Raw genomic sequence first — 20,602 nt, forward strand, 5'->3', positions numbered from 1 at the left:
TCTGCCTGCCGATGCAGGGGACACAGGTTCGAGCCCTGGTCTGGGAAGATTCCCACATGCAGCGGAGCAGCTAAGCCCGTGTACCGCAACTACTGAGCCTGTACTCTAGAGCCTTCGAGCCACAGCTACTGAGCCAATGTGCCACAACTACTGAAGCCCGTGCACCTAGAGCCCATGCACCGCAAAGAAGAGTAGACACTGCTTGCTGCAACTAGAGAAAGGCTGCATGCAGCAACAAAGACCCAGTGCAGCCAAAAATAAATAAATAAATTAATTAATTAAAACAAAACAGTTGTACACCAACAAATTAGATGAATTGGACAGATTCCTAAAAAAGAAACACCAAAACTGACTTAAGAAATAGACAATATGAATAGATTTATAACAAGTGAGATATTAAAGCAGTAATCAAAAACCTACCCACAAAGAAAAACTCAGGCCCAGATGGCTTCACCACTACATTCTACCAAACATTTAAAGAATTAATGCCAATTTTTCATAACCTCATTCAAAAAGTAAAGAGGAGAGAATACTTCCCAACTCATTCTACAATTACCAAATGACTCAGAAATTCCATTCCCAAATATGTGAAATTAAAACATATTCACACTGAAACTTATACATGAATGTCTATAGCAGCATCATTCATGATAGCCAAAATGTGGAAACACCCCAAATGCCCATCAATGGACAAATGGATTAACAAAATTTAGTATATTTATACAATGGAGTATTACTATAAAAAGGAATGAATAAATGATATTCACTATAATATGGATGAACCTTGGAAACTATATGCTAAGTGAAAGAAGCAAGTCACAAAAGATCTAGCTAAATGGTATAGGGTTTCTTTTTGAGGTGATTAAAAATACTGAAATTGACTGTGGTGATGGTTGCACGTGTTTGTGAATATACCAGAACCCACTGAATTGTACACACTGTAACAAAAACAACTGATAAATCGACCACACATAATTTTTAAATATCTGTATTATGAAAGAAGCCAAATACAAAGTTAAAAGCAACCAAACTGAAGAGATATTTTAAAAATTTAATAGAAATCAAAGTTTATTATTAACAATCTATAACTTCTGCAATTTAATAAAAAAGACAAATGAGCAGAGAACTGAAATGGCATTTGACAGGAGAAGAAATCTGAATGTAGGTCTTATGAAAAGAATCTCAGCTTCAACAGGTAATCCTGAAATGTAAATATTAAATAATGAGACAATTTCACACTCCTGAGACCAAGAAAAGTAAAAGGCCTAAGAGCATCTATGTTGGCAATAAAGTAGAGAAACAGGAACTCTCATTTAATCTAGTGGGCATACAAGCTGGTACAATAATTTGGAAAGCCATTTGACCAAATCTCATGCCCTAAACTAAGTGACAGTATACACTAGTTATATTCCCTAAAATAAGTCAAGCACATGAACTAAAGGCGACTTATATAAGAATGTTCATTGTAGCACTGTTTCTTCAGAAATCTAGAAACAATACAAATGTCCATGAACAGGAAATTCATGGTATATTTATCATGGGGCACTAGAAAACAGTTAAAATGAGGAACAAGGGTATATATGCCAATGAAGATAAACTTTTAAAAACACATTGAATAAAATCAAGGCAATTGCCGAATGACACATATTTAAATAAACTATAAAACCATTCAAAAATAATAGTCTATAAATATAAGGACAAAAGTAAATATAAGTCCACAAGCAAAAGCACAAAAACACATGGGATTGATAAACATTGAATTAATAATTATTGTCATCACAGCAGAGAGAGTCAGTGAAATAGGATTGGAAAGGTGTTTATAGTGGGAATATTATTTTTTAAAGTCCGAAGTAAATGTTCCATAATGTTAGGATTTAATGGAAAGGCAAGGTGAAAAGGTAGTATAGGATGGAATCATGGGCACAGGTTCTGAACCAGAATGCTTTGGTTCAAATTTGCCCCCTGCAACCTACAATCTGTGTGACTTTATGCCAAGTATTTAACAACTCCATGCTCACTCAGAAAATGTGGAATGGTAATAACAGTAGCACATCATAGGGGTGTTCTGAGAATATGATGAGTCAATATGTGTAAAAATTCATAGAAAAATGCTTGGCATGTAGTGAGTATTTAATATGTTTATTTGTTAAAACTGCATAATTAAGTCTCAGCATTTATTTTTCTATTCTGCTTTCTGTGTGTTTGAATTATCTTATAATAAAAATACTATTATTTTTAAAATTATACCAGACTTTAATGGGAAGAAAAGGCAAAGAGGAGCTATCCACAGGGACACATTTGATATAAGGTGAACAATCCCTGCTATATAATTCAGATTATTTTAATTTCTAAAAAATAAAATTAATTACAGGGTAAATATTCTAACAATTAAGGCAAATAGCCACTTATTGAGTTGAAAAGTATTTGTTAAATGTCTTCTGTTTGTCCAGCTCTACCTTAGACAGCAAGCAAGTTAAAAAACATCAAGCAAGAGTCAACAGATTCCCTGCCCTTACTGACATACAGAATGTGTTCACAAAGGAAATAATCAGAGAACAAGGCAAAGAATTCCATAAATGTCATATTTTATGACCCCATGTACTAGAGTAAGCCATTGAGAGAAAGGGCAGTTTGGCCCTTGGAGTAATCAGGGAAGTTGGCTGTTCATTGATTGGTTTGTTTCTTTTGTTTGTTTGAATTTAAGTGAAAATAGAATTTGTTTTTGAGGAAGGTGAGATTTCTATAAGCTGAGAAATCAGGAAGAGGGAGTGAAGGAGTGGTACAGCAGAGAATAAAAGCTCAGAAGCAAGATGAACTTGACCTGAAGGGGAGACTATCTGCTTGTTGGAAACAGTGGGTTTAACCCAGGGAGCAGGAGAGAATAGGAATAGGGGGTTAGATAAGCAAGGTGCCTGCCATTAATATTAGAATTTTTCTTTATGACAGTTGAAGGGGAATTCTTCAAGAGTGACTTCTGATAGTTGATTCTGAGAAGGCTGTTACTAGGAAGTAGCTTTGGTTTGAATCTTCAAAGAGGAGAACCAGAAATTTTATTCTCTTATCAGCAGAGATAAGAAGCTATACCTTGAAGCTATACCTTGAACCATCAGATGAAGTAGAAGATATTTGGATGGATTTTCAACATGACAGAGTCTTCTTTAGAGCAAATACATATGTAACTAAACAAATTTAGTTTTAAAAACAATGGTATATATTTTAGGAGAGAAAGCAACTAGCTGTGAAACCTCTCACCACATCTTTTCTGGAGCTCGCAGAGAGAGCCCTAGGGCTGTCTTTACAACTACACAACAAGCTCTTGAAAAAGAGCTTTTTCTGTGATTTAATAACACCATTTATAGGAAACAAAGCTTAACTTTTTTAGTACTTGCTAAGAGGATGGAGGCAGAAGGATAAGGCAGTAGTCAGTGAACAATTCATTATCTTTGTGAAAACAAACATGTAAATAATCATTTAATTTCATGGATGTGGAGTGGGCAGGGAAGAAAGTAAATCCTTTTCAGAAGCTGGTGGCTGCAAAAACCCTCTCACTCTACCCTGTGGTCTCACTGACACAATGCTGCTAGAATGAAAATATTCTACCAATTCTAATAGACTGAAAATAAAAATAAACAGCTTAATTGCATGGTGGGTGTTTTTGAATGGCTTTCTGAATTGTAAAGTGCCCATAATATGTCTCTATTATTCCCACACTCCACAAGACTTCCTCGCTTGAAGTACCCAGTGGAGTGAGATGGATGCAACAAATAGCCAGGAAGCATCGTGTTTCAAACCCTAATATCTTTGTTCATTTCATCCCTGAGCAGGGCAGTGAAATGATCAGCATTGTGGCAACAAAGTTGCCATATTTCTAGTCAAATGTCATGCCTAGCTCAAAGCTTGCATTTCAAATCAGGAGATTAAGAAATATTGGTTGAAAAATATTCAATTAATCTTCTTTGGTTAACCAAGATGGGGAGTTTTAGGTTTCTGGATATGTTGTAAACTTTCAGTAGACAGAACCATATCTATCCAACTTGGTGGTATTCCATTCAAAAGGAAGCCTGAGTAAAAGCTTTATGAAAACAGTGAAAATACAGTGTCATGTTCCTGAAATGAAATCATTTTGAAAATTCCCTTTTCCCTAAAAGTCAACTGGTGGACTTTGTGATTCAATCAGGCAATGCCTTTTTGAACTGTTTTGGTGTTGAAGCTATGGATGAGAGAGAGAGAGAGAGAGAGAGAGAGAGAGAGAGAGAGAGAAAGGGAGAGAGAGAGAGAGAGAGAGAGGGAGAAAGGGAGAGAAGGAGAAAAGGCAGAAGGGAGGGGGAGGAGGAGAAGAAAAAGGAGAAGGAAAAGAAAAAATAGCAAAGGATAAAAGGAAAGAAAGGAATAAAAGATGGAAGGAAAGAAAGAATGAAGGAAGAAATGAAATCTAGAACTTCTACAATTAAACATATGGCTTTCAAAAGCTTTCTTTCAGGAGCTTATGGATATATTTGAACAAATTGATAATTGGAATTCCTCTTTGGAAACCATCATTTTATTTCTCATAAAAGAAAAACAGTCTTAACACATTGTATGCTGTTGTATAATAACAAAAATCTGTTATCCACCATGTTCATCAGTCTTTTTTTTTTAAACATCTAATGCCTTTTTTAAAAATTATATATTTATTTGTATCTTTGGCTGCGTTGGGTCTTACTTGCAGCACGCAGGATCTTCGTTGAGGCATGTGGGATCTTCCACTGTGGTGCACAGATTTCTCTCTAGTTGTGGTGTGCAGGTTTTCTCTCTCTAGTTGTGGCGTGCAGGCTCCAGAGCACATGGGTTCTGTAGTTTGTGACACGCAGGCTCTCTAGCTGAGGCACAGGAGCTCAGTAGTTGTGGCTCATGGGCTTAGTTGCTGCGTGGCATGTGGGATCTTAGTTCTCAGGGATCGACCTGGGACCCCTGCATTGGAAGGTGAATTCTTTACCACTGGACCACCAGGGAAGTCCCCTGTTCATCAGTCTTAATTGTGAATTACTTTCTTTTTCTAAAACTCAATTTAGTCTGGTCTTTTGAAGGGAGGCAGTGTAACAACATGGGGGTATACATGGAATTCTCGCCCTGTGTGCTGAAAAGGAAAACAAGTGGATCTACTGAGCAAGAAGGCCAAGGAGAGATGCAAGTGGAGGGACGTTCTCTCCTGGATTTCTGACAACTGTCCCTTTCCTGTTCCCTGAAGTCCCTTGAGTTCTAAGAGATACCTTTGTAGTTTTTCTTTTTTGTTATCCCAGGTGCAAAAGGTGTGACTAATCCTACTTCTCAGTTCATGGCACTCTCTTATAAGCTGATGTGAGGCCCAGTCTCATTTTATGAATGTATTTGTATATGTAAGAATGTAGGCAAAGCACATATTCATTTTATTCTTATTCTCTATTCCCCTTCTCCTTACTCCCATAACAACCACTGTTGTATAATTAGTACATACTTGAAGTTAAATTTAACATTGTAAAATATATGGCATTATTTTTTTCTGTGTGTATTTTTTGGTTTACATGAGTAGCATTGCATTATAACCTTAATTTTATATATAATTTTCTTTTGTCTCTGTGCTTTAAAGATCCATGCATGTTCCTATGTGTGTATCTATCCATTTGGTTTCTTCTAACTGCTGCATAGAGTACTTCTCTGTTAATTTTGGCCTATGTTGTTAGAAATAAGATTATACCTTGCATATTTAGAATAAGTTTCTGTCCATCTCTGCACTAAAAACTTTAGAGTGTTACAAGCTCTAAAGTGCTATAGAAAAGCATCGCTTAGAGGAGGAAGGTGGAAGTGTATTTAAGCATGTGTGGAAGCCTTGCAGCCCCAGAACTTGACCCTGTTCTTAGAGCATCTTCTATCCATTCTCAACCTGTCCTACTTCAAGAGTTCCAGGGGGCCTGCTGTGAGGCCAAGAGCTACTTTGGAGTGCTGGCTTCAGGATTAAGCCAATTCTTATGCAACTGGCTCAGTTCTTAATGGCCATTTCTTCTAAAAATTTTCTTTTGTGTGTGGGGGAGGGTGTGGGTCTTGGGATGGGGGTGAGTTTGAGGTTTAAAGTTTAGAAATAAGATGATGTGGTCTGCTTGCTGTCTGTTTAGATAGGCTTTAAGACCAATTGGATTTACATGGAGGCCAGGCCAGAGAGTGGTAATTGATGACTTGTGTGCAGGCAAGCATTTATCCAGGTTGAATTGTCCAAATTGGTTTGTGAAAACTCCAGGTTACATTCTTACACAAGAAAAACATTCAGTAAACATGAGACAAGTTTAGGAAAACTTAATAAAAAGAAACCTGTCTTACACTCAAAAAAAAAAAATGCATAGAGTTCCATAGTGTAAATCTACTACATTTTGCATATCTACCTCCTTGGTATATAACTAGTCTTCCATTTTATATTACCACACATAAATCCCACAGTAAACATCACAGAACATGTCCCAATATGGAATTTTACCGTGCTGTATTACTGGATCATAGGTGTGAATACTTTATACAAAGTACTGCTAAGGGCTCACCAGAAAATTAGAATAGCTTCAATATCATCAAGAGTAGACAATGCCTTCTTGTCTCTAACTCCACTAATATTTGGCATTACATAGCTCTAACTTTTGTAAATCTCATGGGTATTAAATGATATCACATTCCTTTTTGACTTTCACTTTTTTTTTGGTACGTGGGCCTCTCACTGTTGTGGCCTCTCCCGTTGCGGAGCACAGGCTCCGGACGCGCAGGCTCAGCAGCCATGGCTCATGGGCCCAGCTGCTCCACGGCATGCGGGATCTTCCTGGACCGGGGCACGAACCCGTGTCCCCTGCATCTGCAGGTGGACTCCCAACCACTGCGCCACCAGGGAAGCCCTTGACTTTCACTTTTCTAATTACACACACAAAAATTTGAACATCGTATCCTTTAGTTGCTACCATTCACTTTCATTATCCCTTCCAAAAATTGTATGTTCATATTCATTCCTTTTTTTCACAATTGAGTCATTTCTCTGTATCGTTAATTTGCATAAATTCCTTACACAGTTAAGATAATCATTCCCTTTTGCAGTATCTTCCTTACCTTTAAACTATTATTTCACTATGTAGTGTGTTTTAATGAGCAGATATTTATAATATTGATGTAACCAAGTTTAGTTGTTGTGATGTTGAAAGTTGTTGAAAGTTGTTAGAACAACTTTCAGGAAATACATTATTTTGTTGTGTAACAGTTGTTTCAGACAATAGAGAAAGAGAAAGCCAAAATAATTCGGAATTATAGAAACCTTAATTTAAATAATCAAGTAAGATTATTACAAAAAAGTATAGTTCCACTTGTACACATAGATTAGAAATTACTAAATGCAATATTAGTTAACTTTAGCTAGTATGTAGTAAAAATAAAATGATCAATCATTTATTAAAGGAAGTCAAGGATAGTTCAATATAAGATAATTTATAATTTATAGATCAAAGGAGAAATATCACAGGATTTTAAAATAACAAAAAACCTACAGAAAACACATATTTAAAGGAAAGTTTTAAGTGAATTCACTTTAAGATTAGGAAGGAATAAAATACTCCCAGTATCTATTGTATAATATAATACTGTAGGTTTTTAGAAACTCCATAAAGCAATAAAAGGACTATGAGGTGTAAGGTTAGAAGAAAAAAGGTAACATTTCATTAATCTTTCTAGAAAATTAAACAAAATAAGGCATATTATTAAAAATGAGAAAATTCAATTAGGTTGCCTGACAGGAGATGATTTCATCCCAGAACTATTAGTGTTCATTGACTATATAAGAAATCACTTGGAAGAATGACCAAAAAAAAAAAAAAAAAAGATTCAATTGACAATGCAAAGGAAAACTCTAAATTATTTGGATATTGACTTAGGAAGGAGAAAATTTTAAAAGTGTATTAAACGACATAAAAGAAGAATCAATTTAAGTTCATTCCATCACCATAGGCGAGAAGGCCTAACTCTATAATGTTATTAATTCAGGTCAAATTATTTTATAATTTCAAAATAATTCTTATCAAAATATCAGCTGGATTTTTGGAGAAACTTGACAAATATTAGAAAATTAAATACAAAAATAAAATATTAGTTTCTTAATAATAAGTCAACATTGAAAGAGAAAAGTAAAAAATGGGGACTTTCACACTAGATATTAGGACTTAAAAGCCATTGCAATATCCCCATATCCTCTCCCTCTTGCATCTCCCTCCCACCCTCCCTATCCCACCTCTCTAGGTGGTCACAAAGCACTGAGCTGTATACATATAGCTGATTCACTTTGTTATATAGCAGAAACTAACACAACACTGTAAAGCAATTATACTCCAGTAAAGATGTTAAAAAAAAAAAAGTAGGAGAAAGAGGAAGCAGCAGAGAAATAGAGAAGCTATAGTCAGATTGTTCGAAGGACTATGATGCTAGGAGAACAAGCAATATGGATGGATTTTTAAAACAAATGAACTGAAGTCAGAATGGATTGGTTTGACAACCCACCTGTAGACAATGACTTAATAAAACAATAGAAATAAAAAATAAATTGCAATAAAAAATAGTTTTGTAGTCCTAAAGGAACAGACAAATATAATTATGGAACAGAATTCATTGTTCAGAGGCAGACTCATATATATGTGGGGATTTGATAATTATATGAGGGCCAACACAAATCAATGAATGTAGGACAATTGTGGCGTAGAAGGTCTTGGATATAATCCTCATCCTTTGGACTCCCGATGAATTAAAGAATATACATTAAAGGTAAAACAAAGTTATTGGGAAAAATGTAATATACTAACTTTGTCACCTGATGTAGGGAAGAAACCTTAAAAATCCAAAAACTCAGACGATAGTTTCAAAAACTGGCTCTTGTATCTTTGTAATAGTCCCCCTTTTAAACAAAACAAGCTTGAATGAGTTTCCGTTATGTTCACCATTTTTATCCTATTATGTCTACTCTGAGGAGACAAGCATGTGTACCTTCAAGAATATGCAGCATACTGAAGTAGAATCTGAGGATCTTTAAAAAATGAGAATCACAAAATAAATGCAGTATCACTGGAATGATATCTTAACTCTAAAAGAGACCATAAAGAAGAGAAATCCCTGTGTAGTTGTAGACCTTATTATACACTCATATATGAACCCGTTAGAAAGTTATTCTCATTCTTTTGTGACTACCCTTTTGTGACTTGGAGCAAAGAACCTATAGTCAGTATCAGGGCCTTGAACAATGATGACCATATGACTGTGACTCTCTGTGCTTTCTGTGCCTGGATATCTGTTTCCTTCTTCCGCTTTGGGAATTTTTCAGCCATAATTTCATCAAAAATATTTCTATCGCTTTCTTTCCTATCCTCCTGGAACCCCTGTGAATGTTACTACACTTGATGTCAACCTAGAAGTTCCTTAAACTATTCTCTTTTTTTAAAATTTGTTTTTCTTTTTGCTGTTCTGATTGGATGATTTCCATTATTCTATCTTCCAGATTGGCTTATGCGTTCTTCTGTATCACCTAACCTGCTGTTAATTCCCTCCCTCGAAGTATTTTTCATTTCAGTTGTTGTATTCTTCAGCTCTGTTTCTTTTTTTATATTTTCTTGTTAAAATTCTTACTGTGTCCCTCTATTCTTTCTCTCAGTTCAGTTAACATTATTATTATTGCTTTGAACTCCTTATCAGGTAAATTATTTATCTCTGTTTCATTAGGGTTTTCTTCCCAGGGTTTTTTCTTGTTCTTTCATTTGAAACATTTATCTTTCTTCTCATTTTATTTAACTTTCTCTTTTTCTATGAAATTAGGTGAAACAGTTGCCTGTCACAGTCTTGAAGGCATGTACTTGTGTGGGAGCATCCTTATTCAGTCCATGTGTGGTGGAAGAGCTGGATCTAAAGTGAGCAAGGGCCATATCTTTCACTGGGGGAATGCTGGCAGCCATGGCCTTGGTATAAGAGGCTAGACCAGAGCCAGGTGCAAACCAGGGCTTCTATGCTCAAGGCCATCACAACCCTATTGGGGGTGGGGCAGGACCCCAGGAGCTGGAGCAGGAGTCCTGAGGGAGATGGGTTTCTCCTGGGTGTGATGGCGGTCTCCACCTTGGTTTGGGGCAGAGCCAGGACCTGAGAGCTTGGGGCTCGGTGCTGGTTTCATTTTTTTCCATGTGTGTGTGCCTTGGTTAGAGGCTGGGTTGGTGCCACACTATTGAGCTAGTTTCACTCCCTCCTGAATGTGTGCAGTGATGCACGCACTGGCAAGTCCAGAGGCAAGTCCAGAGCCCAAGTCAGCTCTGTTCCCTCCAAGTATGTGCACTCTCATTGGCAATGGCAGCCTCCACCTTAGTGGGGAGCATCGCTGGAGCAAGAGAGGCTAGAGCAGGAGGGCCACAGGGTACGCTGGGGTGGTCCTGGCGTCTGGTCAGAGCCCCAGGCAGTTTTCAATCTGCTGCCTCCACGCTGTGACTTGAAGCAAGCAAGTCCTTGCACACGTTCTTCAAGAGCAGGATCTCGGATTCTGACAGCCCTCTGGTTACCCCCACTGGTTTTCAAACCAACTGAGGGGGGCTCATCTTCCCGGTGTTGGACCCTAGAGCTGGTGTGCCTAATATATGGATCAAACCCCATCCTCCCCAGGGAGGATCCCCGAGCCTGGGATATGCCCTTCCTCTTCTGTGTCCCCCTCTAGGAGTACGTGTCCTGACCAGATCTCTTCTCCTCCCTTCTACCAGATTCCACGTAACTCTTTTTTACAGCTGCCCTGCTAGTCCCCAGGTCAGTTTCAGCGAGAGCTGCTGTAGTTGCAACTTTGATGTGTTTGTGAGGGGAGGGGAGCCCAGTATCCTCTACTCTGCCATCTTGATCTCTTTCCTCATCAGCTACTTTTTGAGTCTTGCAATTCTTCAGAAGAAGAAGATTGTAATGGTGAGTCATGAGGACATCCTAAGACTGTACCCTCCTGCAATACCTTAACTTTTTTTTTTTTTTGGCAGTGTGGCTTGTGGGATCTTAGCTCCCCAACCAGGGATCAAACCCAGTGAAAGCGCTGAGTCCTAACCTCTAGACCGCCAGGGAATTCCCAATACCTTAACATTTTTATTCTTATTTTGGGTTGTTAAGCTTTATATATTAGTGCCAAAATGATAAAGTTTTTTTTTTTGTGTGTGTGTGTGTGTGTGTGTGTGTGTAGGCTCCAGAATAGCATCTGACCTTTTATTTGGGGACAGTAAGTCAAGTTTCTTGGGAAATGATTTCAGTTTTAAGGTGGATGCTTCCATATACAATATTCCATATATATTGGCTGTGGAAGTGAAAGGGTCTCTTGAGTTGACCACCTTGCATAGTTAGCAAGGTGAGGAAGAAGCACTGTGCTTCTAGAGATGCTAGATGCTAGATGCAGAACCTATATCATCACTCAATGTCTCTAACTTTTGAGGTTTAGTTACTTGTTCCTGTGTTGCTTTGACAACCTTCAGTGACAAATAGTTTATGTATCCCAACTCATTCAGGTGGCTATTGTAAAAATACTCCAGATACACATAAATTTCCCCCGTGTGCAATGAAAGTTTCCTTGTTCCTTTAAGTCACTTATTCATTGATTCAAAATTTTTCTGTCAGTCAGAATATATTTAATACCCACTTAAAGCCAATATTTCACATTCTGATTTCCAGAAGAGCAAAAAATGAAGCTTTTATAGTATCTCATAGAACTTAAAATTTGGTATGATTTTGGATTTTAATTCTTTCAACCATGGCTTGCTTTTCCAACTTTCTCCATCTTGGTTTTCTTCCCCTGGATTAAGTGTCCCTCTTAAAATATGGCACCCAGAACTGAACAGCATAGTCTGGATGTGGTCTGAGCTACAGAGAGTAGGAAAACTATTACTAGCCATAATTTAGAAAAAGGGCTTGTACAATACTAATGCAACCTATGAATGTGAATTTTTAAAGGCATCTGCCACATACTGTTGGGTCTTATTAAAGTTGTGGTCAGGTAAATCCTCCAGACCTTTTTCACATGAATTTCTGCCAAGCCAAGTTTCTCCATCCTGTACTTATACAGTTAATATTTGAACTTTTATGCAGAACATTGTATTTATCACTATTAAATTTCATCTTATTGGAATTTACTCAGAATTCCAGCCTGTCAGAACAATTTTGAATGTTGATTGTTATATTTAGTATCCTTTCCAGCTTTGTGCCATTCAGATTTCCTAAGCTTCCTTTCTGTGTTGTCATCAAAATCATTGGTAAACAGGCTTAACAAGGCTGGGCCAAACAGGGAACACGTGGTCATCCACTAGCTGAGGGAGGCTAAGATAAATTATTTGGGTCTGATTGTTAAATTCAGTTAACCCACTTTCACCCAGCTTGCATTTCATCATGTATATTACTTTTAGAGGAAATATTGTTGAATATTTTATTTAAACAAGCTGTTTCTGCAGATTTACCTTGATTGGCCAACTTTATATTATTTGGAGAAAAAAGAAGTTTATTTGTTCATTATTGCCTCCTCTGTGCCAGGCATTATTGTATGTTAGAGAAGTACTGTCGACTGTTGTAAGGAATTTGACTTTAATTGCAATGAGAAACCATTAAAGAATTTACCAGGCATAATAAAATGATCTGAGCTTCAGGTTTAAAACATCACTTTGACACTAGGTATAGAATAGATTATAGAAGAGCAAGAATGGAAATAGGGAGACCAGTTATGGGGCTATAGAGATTAATTGAAGGAACACTTACCTCTGCACCAGAAGATACGTTCTCCTGGTTCTGCCACTGATGGTGTGAGTTTGGGAGAGACGTTCCAGCCAAATAGTCTAAGTTCCATTATCTATGAAATGAAGGATTAAAGGAGCTTTGTGAAATAACCTGGACAAAATTTGCCAGCTCTAACATTCCATACATATGCAATTTAATCATCACTATATGATTTATTTACCCCAGAATGTTTCTTGACTCCATGGCAGTGTGATCTTTCTTCAGTTTCTGAGGTACACACTGCTCCCTTATTTCAAAATTGAGACTTCCTCTGTCTTATGTGATGCTTCAAAAGTTGTGAGGACTAGATATTTGCAATAACATCTGCTAATTCTATGCCTGGGCCATGAGAGTGGAACTCACTTCAAGTAGCTATGTTCTTCTTTACTAATCCCTCACTTGGATGACACCCTCCATTTGACATCATTTAATTGTTTTCTCTCTGAAGACGTTATTCCTTGTTTAGAAGGCCATAGAAGATTAAGAGTTGAATAGTTCTGCTTTCTTGTTATTGACTGTATAGTTGGATTTATTATATGTTTATATCATTATAGATGCATTTGCTGCTGCTACAGCTATCATTGGGGTTAGACAGGGCACAAACCAAATGGACAGATTTCAGCAACAAGCACTTAAAGTAAACTTCTTGCTGCACAGGTCTACCCATGGACCAGGAGCAGCCTCTCCATCTTCGGGAAGAAGGTCAACTTCTCCTGGGATGTATCATCATCACCTGCATCAGCAGCAACATATTGTCCCTGAAATCCATTAAATGTGTAGTATATCTCTGTCACTGAGCTAAAAGATTTATGTGCATTATCTCATTTTATAGGGCAGTTTATTCAGACATCCACTCATTCATTTGGTTACTATTTATGGTGCACCTCTGATGTACCAGATATCCAGTAAGCATTAGGATGTAGGGGTAAACCAAGCAATCGTATTTCCTGCTTCAAGTTATGTGTAGCCTAGAAAGAAAAATAAGCACTAAACAGGTGATCACGATGAAGTGGGTAGTTTTTGAAAAATGCAAGGTCTTTCAGTGCTCACAGGAGATGGACCTACTAAATGATGCCAAATTTTGCTGTTTTCTGAATATACCAGGCACTCTTCTGCTTGAGGGTTATTGATTTCCTGCTCCCATTACCTAAGGCTTTCTTCTTCTAAATATCCATGTGGCTCACTCCTCACTCAAATAATATCTTAATAAGTAGGAGCCTTTTCCTGCCATTCTACTTAATGATGCAACATTGCTCCCCATTGCTTTGTCTAGTTAGCCACCTGATTTTTCTTCACAGAATTCATCAACCGCTGAAAGAATATGTATGTCTCCCCTCAACCTACGTCTCTAATAAGTTGAATAAGAACAGGGACTTTGTTTTATTCACTGTCATTTCTGGAGTACTGAGAACAATGCTTGGCACATATACGTTCTTGATCAATAAATGTCAGTTCAATGATTAATTGCTTGAATGAATAAATGAATGGATGAATTGTTATGTGATAGTCTAGGCGAAAACCTCAAATTTGTCACTCAGTGCCCTAGATCAGACAGGGCCTAAGTAATTAGAGAGAAGTATCTCTGGCTCAGAAAATGGTCATTTCATATCTGTGTTGGAAGATGGTTGTATAAGTCTAGGATTCCTGCACAAAGAAAAGAAATAATCTTGAGCCATCTTATAAAACAGACAACTGAGAGGTAGAATATTTGTTACAGACAAGTGTTGAGTTGATGAATGAATGTTTGCATTTATGAGTGAATGAGTACAATTCTGGTGTGTTTCCTGATGTAAGATTATGTGCAATATTCCCACTTCCCTATGTCCTGTGAACTTGCACCCCTTCCTGGCCCAGTCAGTTCCTCTTATCTTTTTCCGAGCCCTCTTTCTACATATATCTGGCCCAGATTCTGTCCTCCAGAGTTAACAGTATAGGAGACATAAAAAGAAAGATCCAAAGCCAAATAGCAGCAAGGGTCACAGAGAGAGAATTATGGATTAAAGAGTGGAAGCACAAAGAAAATCAGCTGAATGAGAATCAGTATGTGGCCTTAAGAAAGCAGCATTAGGGGGCTTCCCTGGTGGCGCAGTGGTTGAGAGTCCGCCTGCCGATGCAGGGGACACGGGTTCGTGCCCCGATCCCGGAAGATCCCACATGCCGCGGAGCGGCTGGGCCCGCGAGCCATGGCCGCGGAGCCTGTGTGTCCGGAGCCTGTGCTCCGCAACGGGAGAGGCCACAGCAGTGAGAGGCCCGCGTACAGCAAAAAAAAAAAAAAAAAAAAAAAAAAAAAAAAAAGAAAGCAGCATTAGGGAAGGGATGGGAGCCAAGAGCAGTCTCTCTTCCTAGGCACAAGCTGGCTAGAAAGCAATGCAACTTGTTGGAGAGATACTGTGTCTTGAGGGCAGAAGCAGAAGTGATGCAACTAGTGAGTGAGGAGAAACCGGGTTGTCCAACAGGAAGGAACATCTGGCTTTAGAAAAACACAGAAATCAACGGGTTCATCACAAAGGCTGCAGGGACACCAGCAGACCACCGAGGGTGTCCCAGCGATCAGGAGGAGGAGAAGATAAAGGGCTAACGTTGGGGGAGAAGGTAGTGTGGGGAGTTGAGAGTATCCCCAAGAGAACAACAGAGACTGTGTGAGGTCACAGACACCCCTCGACCCTAACAGGCCCTGTTTTTCCCCTTCCTATTTCAAGGACCTCTGTCTATCATTATGCTTTCTGCAGGAGGTGATGTGAACTGCCCTAGCAGCTGTGTTGTTCTCAGGTACCACATAACAACTGACTGAAAAATACTCAGACTCATTCATGGGTCCCATGAAATATAAAACAAATTCTTTTTACAAAATTATCCTCGAATTTCAGCTATTCTAGTATTTATATGTGGACAGGGCCCCAAGTTGCAGCTTCATCGACCTAAGACAGCTAGAAGCAAAGGGCAATTGTACCAGAAGAGTGTTTTTCTATGTAGATTTACAAATGGATCTGGAGAGGCAGAGTAAGAAGTCTTGGCAGGTAAACGTCAACATGAGGCCTTCTAAGTCCATCCCTTGTTTCTTCCTTTAAGAAATATGAGATAATGTTCAGTGAATCACCAGATGGAGAATTTGTTCAGGCAAAATGGCTTTGCAAGTTCCCTTGTAAATCGCCTCTGGCTTCTAAAAAACAGTAGCAAATGTGCCGAAGACTGAATTAGCTAGAACAGAAGTTTCACTTTTTCACTAAAGAATTATCTGGGCCTGAGCTAAAATCTGGACTCCTAGAGCTGGAAGGGATGTGAAAAGAGTCTGTCAACCAGGCCTCTGGTTTTAGTCGGAAAGACTTAAAACGCTTATGAAACTTGGAGCGGTGTAAGGCCCCCTCCTGACTTGAGAGAAATCCATTCCCTTGACAACCTTTAATCTGTAGGAATTTAGGACCCATGGGATGTGGATGCTGAGGAAGCAATATTGACCTCTGCGTCATACACATTGCGAAGCCCTTGTCGTGGTTCCCAAATGGCCTGGGGATGTTGGAAGAGGATGGCCATTTAAAAATAGACAGCAAGGGCTTCCCTGGTGGCGCAGTGGTTGAGAGTCCGCCTGCCGATGCAGGGGACACGGGTTCGTGCCCCGATCCCGGAAGATCCCACATGCCGCGGAGCGGCTGGGCCCGCGAGCCATGGCCGCGGAGCCTGTGTGTCCGCAACGGGAGAGGCCACAGCAGTGAGAGGCCCGCGTACAGCAAAAAAAAAAAAAAAAAAAAAAAAAAAAAATAGACAGCAAGATGTGAGACTCTTCCAGAAAGCCAGAGTTTGGAATTTTGTCTTGCTTTCCAAACCTTTCAAACCTTCTAGAAAATAAGCTTCAAAGAGCCATCAGCTGAATTGAGCAGAGGACACTGTCCAGACGGAGAGATTTATTGTGCCTTCAAGTGACCCTTCACTGTCAGACCACCATGTAGCTATGAGGCCTGCATCTTGTGCAAATTAATGATTCTGAGGAGTGTTCAGGAAAGGAATGCCTTTCTAGAGTACTGTCTTGGAGGTACACCCCGACAGGGTACTCCACAGGACTCCACGAGTCGGGGTTCTGCTGAGCAAGACCCTGCTGAGGAAAAGGCTTTGCTCCTCCTGAAGTAGAGGGATAGATGAAGTCACGGGACAGGGTGGGAGAAATCTCAGTTGGCTATTTTTAAGCCTTATCTTTCAACGGCTTGGATTAAAATCAGGGCATTGAGTCAAAATCATAGAGCAATCCTCCCCAAATTTACTGAACTTTACATGCGTTCCTTTTCTTGAAACTAACGCTTGCACTTAAGGGGGAAAAAATGCCTGGGGGGGGGGATCATGGAGTGAGTGCAATTTAAATTCTTTAGCATTTATTGACTTTTTCTGGCTAGGGTAGGATTCAGGTATTTGGATAATTTCATAAACCATTGACTTTTTAAAGAGGAATATGAAGAAACATATGCCAATTGAGTTAGAAGCTGGGCATAGCTGTGAGATAGATATTAGTCCCTTTTACCAAAATGTGGTTCATGAGGCTTTTAATAGAGATTAAATTGGTGGAAACCAGGTTTTACCTTATTACAGATTTGATAGTTTCTACATTTATCTCCCTAGTGTAATGCTGAACTGTCGGGCACGGTGCAGAGCCTTTAAGTCTGCATAGATCACCAAGTTCCATTTTAGAAATCAGAAAGGACATATTTCTATATAAAAATCAAAACAATCAGTGATGAGTTATTTTCCTCTATACAGACCCCTCCTGCTGTCTGTTTCTACTAATGGCCCTAAGGACCCTGGTGCCTAACTTGGGATCTCTTTGATCTTTATACCCAATTCCCAATCTGGATGTTCTTCACTTGTCAAAATTCTACCCATTCAGTGAATATTACTGAGTTACTATCACTGCTAAAAACTCTTTCTGGATGGTGACACATACTATGGGGAAAACCAAGCCAGATCCAGGGGAAGAAGAATGCCAGGATTAGAGGGAGGTGAACTTTAGAAGAGTAGTCAGAAGACCTCTCTGAGGAGGTGAGAAGAGAGTTAAATGAAAACAAAACAAAAAGAAAAGTGGGCAGAAATCAGTGCATTCGTGAATAGCGAGGGGCCTGGTGGCTGGAGGGAAATGAGGGAAAGAATGGTGGGGGACAAGGTCAGAGAGGCAGGCAGGGCCAGTCATGTAGGGTTGGATTTTCATTTAAGTGAAGTCAGTGGAGAGTTGTGAAAGTGAGAGTGATGAGCATGACAAAGTGTCCATCCTCATGGAGCTTATGCTCTAGCGGGAGGAGAGACGTGAGTAATGAGTAAACCAGATGTGAGCTGGTTCCTGCTTTAAAAGATCACACCAAATTGATACTTAACAACATCATGATTTTGTGGCACCACAAACTGCTGAGTTTACCCCAGTCTGTAGAGGGACATTATCCACCTTGAACTTTCATCTACATGAGGGTGATATATCAGCTTTTCATCACTTTGCAGCCTGGATTCAATGCTCAGGATGGTACACATATTTTCTAACCTACCTTTGGAAAGGAAACAAGATTTGGTGTCTTAAGGAACCTCATTAAATCATTATATAGAACTAATTCTAAGAGGACCAACTCTTCCCAAAGAAATGCTTTATGTACGTATGCTTCTTGCCAACGTTGGATCTTAAGACTGATGAAGTTATGACTTAGGTTATCCAATGAGAGATACTGAGGATATTCTGTCTAAAAGATGAGGTGTGTGTGTGTGTGTGTGTGTGTGTGTGTGTGTGTGTGTGCGCGCACAGGCATGTTTGCATTCATTTACAAACATGCCATCATGTTTGTAAATGAATTAATGAAGGAGGACAAAGGAAGAAATGATCTTATGCTGCTGTTTCTGAATTTCAATTTTTTTTCCTCTTTCTGTTGGTTCACTTAATATAATTAACGTAAAGGTCTGGATGAGGTAGCCCCTCCTTTGTCTGCCTCATGTGTCATGAACTACCCAGTGGTGATCAAGGAAGATGAAGGCCCCTGTCCTCCCACTCTGGACCCCTCGGACCTCTTACAGAAGAGAGGATGGCACTAGCCTGCTGGCTAATTTCTTTTTTTTTTTTTTTTTTTAGTTTGTGAGCTTTTTATTTAAAAAGAAAAAAAGAACATTAGCATTTATTACATATTTACATCTTAAAACACCACCCAGTTTAGTAAAAACAGGGCATTCAATGGCACACTAGCAGTGGAAGCTACTTATTAACTACCAATCATTTTTACAAGGTCATACCCATATAAAAATAAACACTAAGGAGAATAAATAGACAATGAAAGTGAATAAGAAACAAGTATAAATAATACCAGATTTTAAACAGGAATCTATAAAAGTTTCACTATATAAGGATTTTCACTCAAAGTAGGCAAAATGCATAGTCATCTCAAATTTGGAAGATAGCAAGTTAATAGACTTTCCCATTTGAGGCCTATCCAACCTCAGTAACATTTCTAGATGAAGCCTTAAGTTACTATTATATATTTTAAAAGGACTGGTCCAGTTGCATTTTCTCTATTTTTAATGCCTCCTCTTCATTTACAGTATTGGCAGCAGCATCATTATGTGGATCGTCTAGAAGGTCTTTGTTAAATCCATTTGATTCTTCCTCCTTTTGCTCTTCACCTGTACTACCCTCTTCAGGTGTCTGTGTACTGGGTGTGTTCATTAACAAGTCGTTTCCTAGGGACTGACTATTACTCAGTAGCTTTGCCTGTCTTCTTTCCAAGGCCAGTTGTTTATTTCTCTCAATTCTTTGTTGTTGTTCTTCTGTTAGACTTCTACTCGACTCAGAAGCAAACTTTGCACTTTCAGATGAGTTTGTCAGAAAGGGATCTAACTCAGTAGCAGTTACACCATGGCCATTATTTTCCCCTACTTCATCATTATTGCTAACAAAATCTTCATGTAAAATAGGGAGATCAAGTCGGATTCGTTTTAAACAGGTCTGAACTTCCTTTTTATTTCCCAGATATTCAACTCTGTCAATAAAATCTTCAAATTGCAGTTTAGGGAATAGCCTATGCGCCCAGTGCTCCATGTGTCTGATTAGTGTCTTCAAGTCCTCAGCCTCATGACCTTTACCTTTGAATTTTGCCTTATCAAACACATGCCTTAATGCTGGAAGCCCTCTCTCTGAAATTAATCTCTCAGCATTCAGCTTGGGTATGTTCCTTTTAACTGTTCTCTTTGGAGGTACAGGAACAGGTGCCCCTCTCCCTAACTCTTCTTCAGGTTCAGCTCCTTCACCACCTCTCTCTGGAGAAGCTGGAGGTGGAAATGGAGGAAAAGTTTCATCTTCTATGTGCTCATAATCTGGTAGGTGAATCAAGCCATTCTCCTGTGGTTCTAGCATCTTTTCCTCTGGAGGAGACTGCAGTATCCGCAGCACAGGGCTCCGCGCGTCCGGGAAACCGTGTATCTCGCCTGGCTAATTTCTAATATCAGTCTGGAACCTTCCACATTCTTTGACCCTATTTCCTAATATCTAGAAAATGAGGTGAAAATCAGCCCTGGATAAAACAAAAGCAGATTTCAATTCCCATTACTCTCCAAACCACAGAGGAGGAACTGGGTCAGACCACTTGGCCTGTGGCTGCTACTCCTGGGTAAAAGCTTCAGAGGGCTACCCTGTGTGCCCATGGTTCCCCAAAGGCCTTGCTGCCCTGATGATGTTTACACACAAGCAATTGCAGGACCCTGAGACAGGGTTTGTGGGATGGAGCTGAACAGGAGGGGCAGCAAAGGGTAGAGACAATCTCTGCAAAGGAACCAGCCCCTTTACCTGTGACTCTTTTCAGGTCCATAC

At 39.1% G+C, this 20,602-nt stretch overlaps 1 protein-coding gene across 1 annotated transcript; it reads right to left on the reverse strand.

The window, feature by feature from the left end:
• Positions 1-18,870: 18,870 nt before the first annotated feature.
• On the reverse strand, positions 18,871-20,190 carry LOC309815827 (TIMELESS-interacting protein-like). Its single transcript, XM_082642854.1, has one exon. The coding sequence runs from the start codon at positions 20,147-20,149 to the stop codon at positions 19,280-19,282; it is 870 nt and encodes a 289-aa protein (XP_082498980.1). The 5' UTR covers positions 20,150-20,190; the 3' UTR covers positions 18,871-19,279.
• Positions 20,191-20,602: the final 412 nt, after the last annotated feature.

The sequence above is a fragment of the Mesoplodon mirus genome (genome assembly GCF_964341445.2).
Source record: "Mesoplodon mirus genome assembly, chromosome: 14".
Classification (NCBI taxonomy): Eukaryota; Metazoa; Chordata; class Mammalia; order Artiodactyla; family Ziphiidae; genus Mesoplodon; species Mesoplodon mirus.

What these genes read in the sequence shown, in the direction of transcription:
- LOC309815827 (XM_082642854.1), bottom strand. Translation starts at nt 20,149, where the DNA reads ATGCTAGAACCACAGGAGAATGGCTTGATTCACCTACCAGATTATGAG.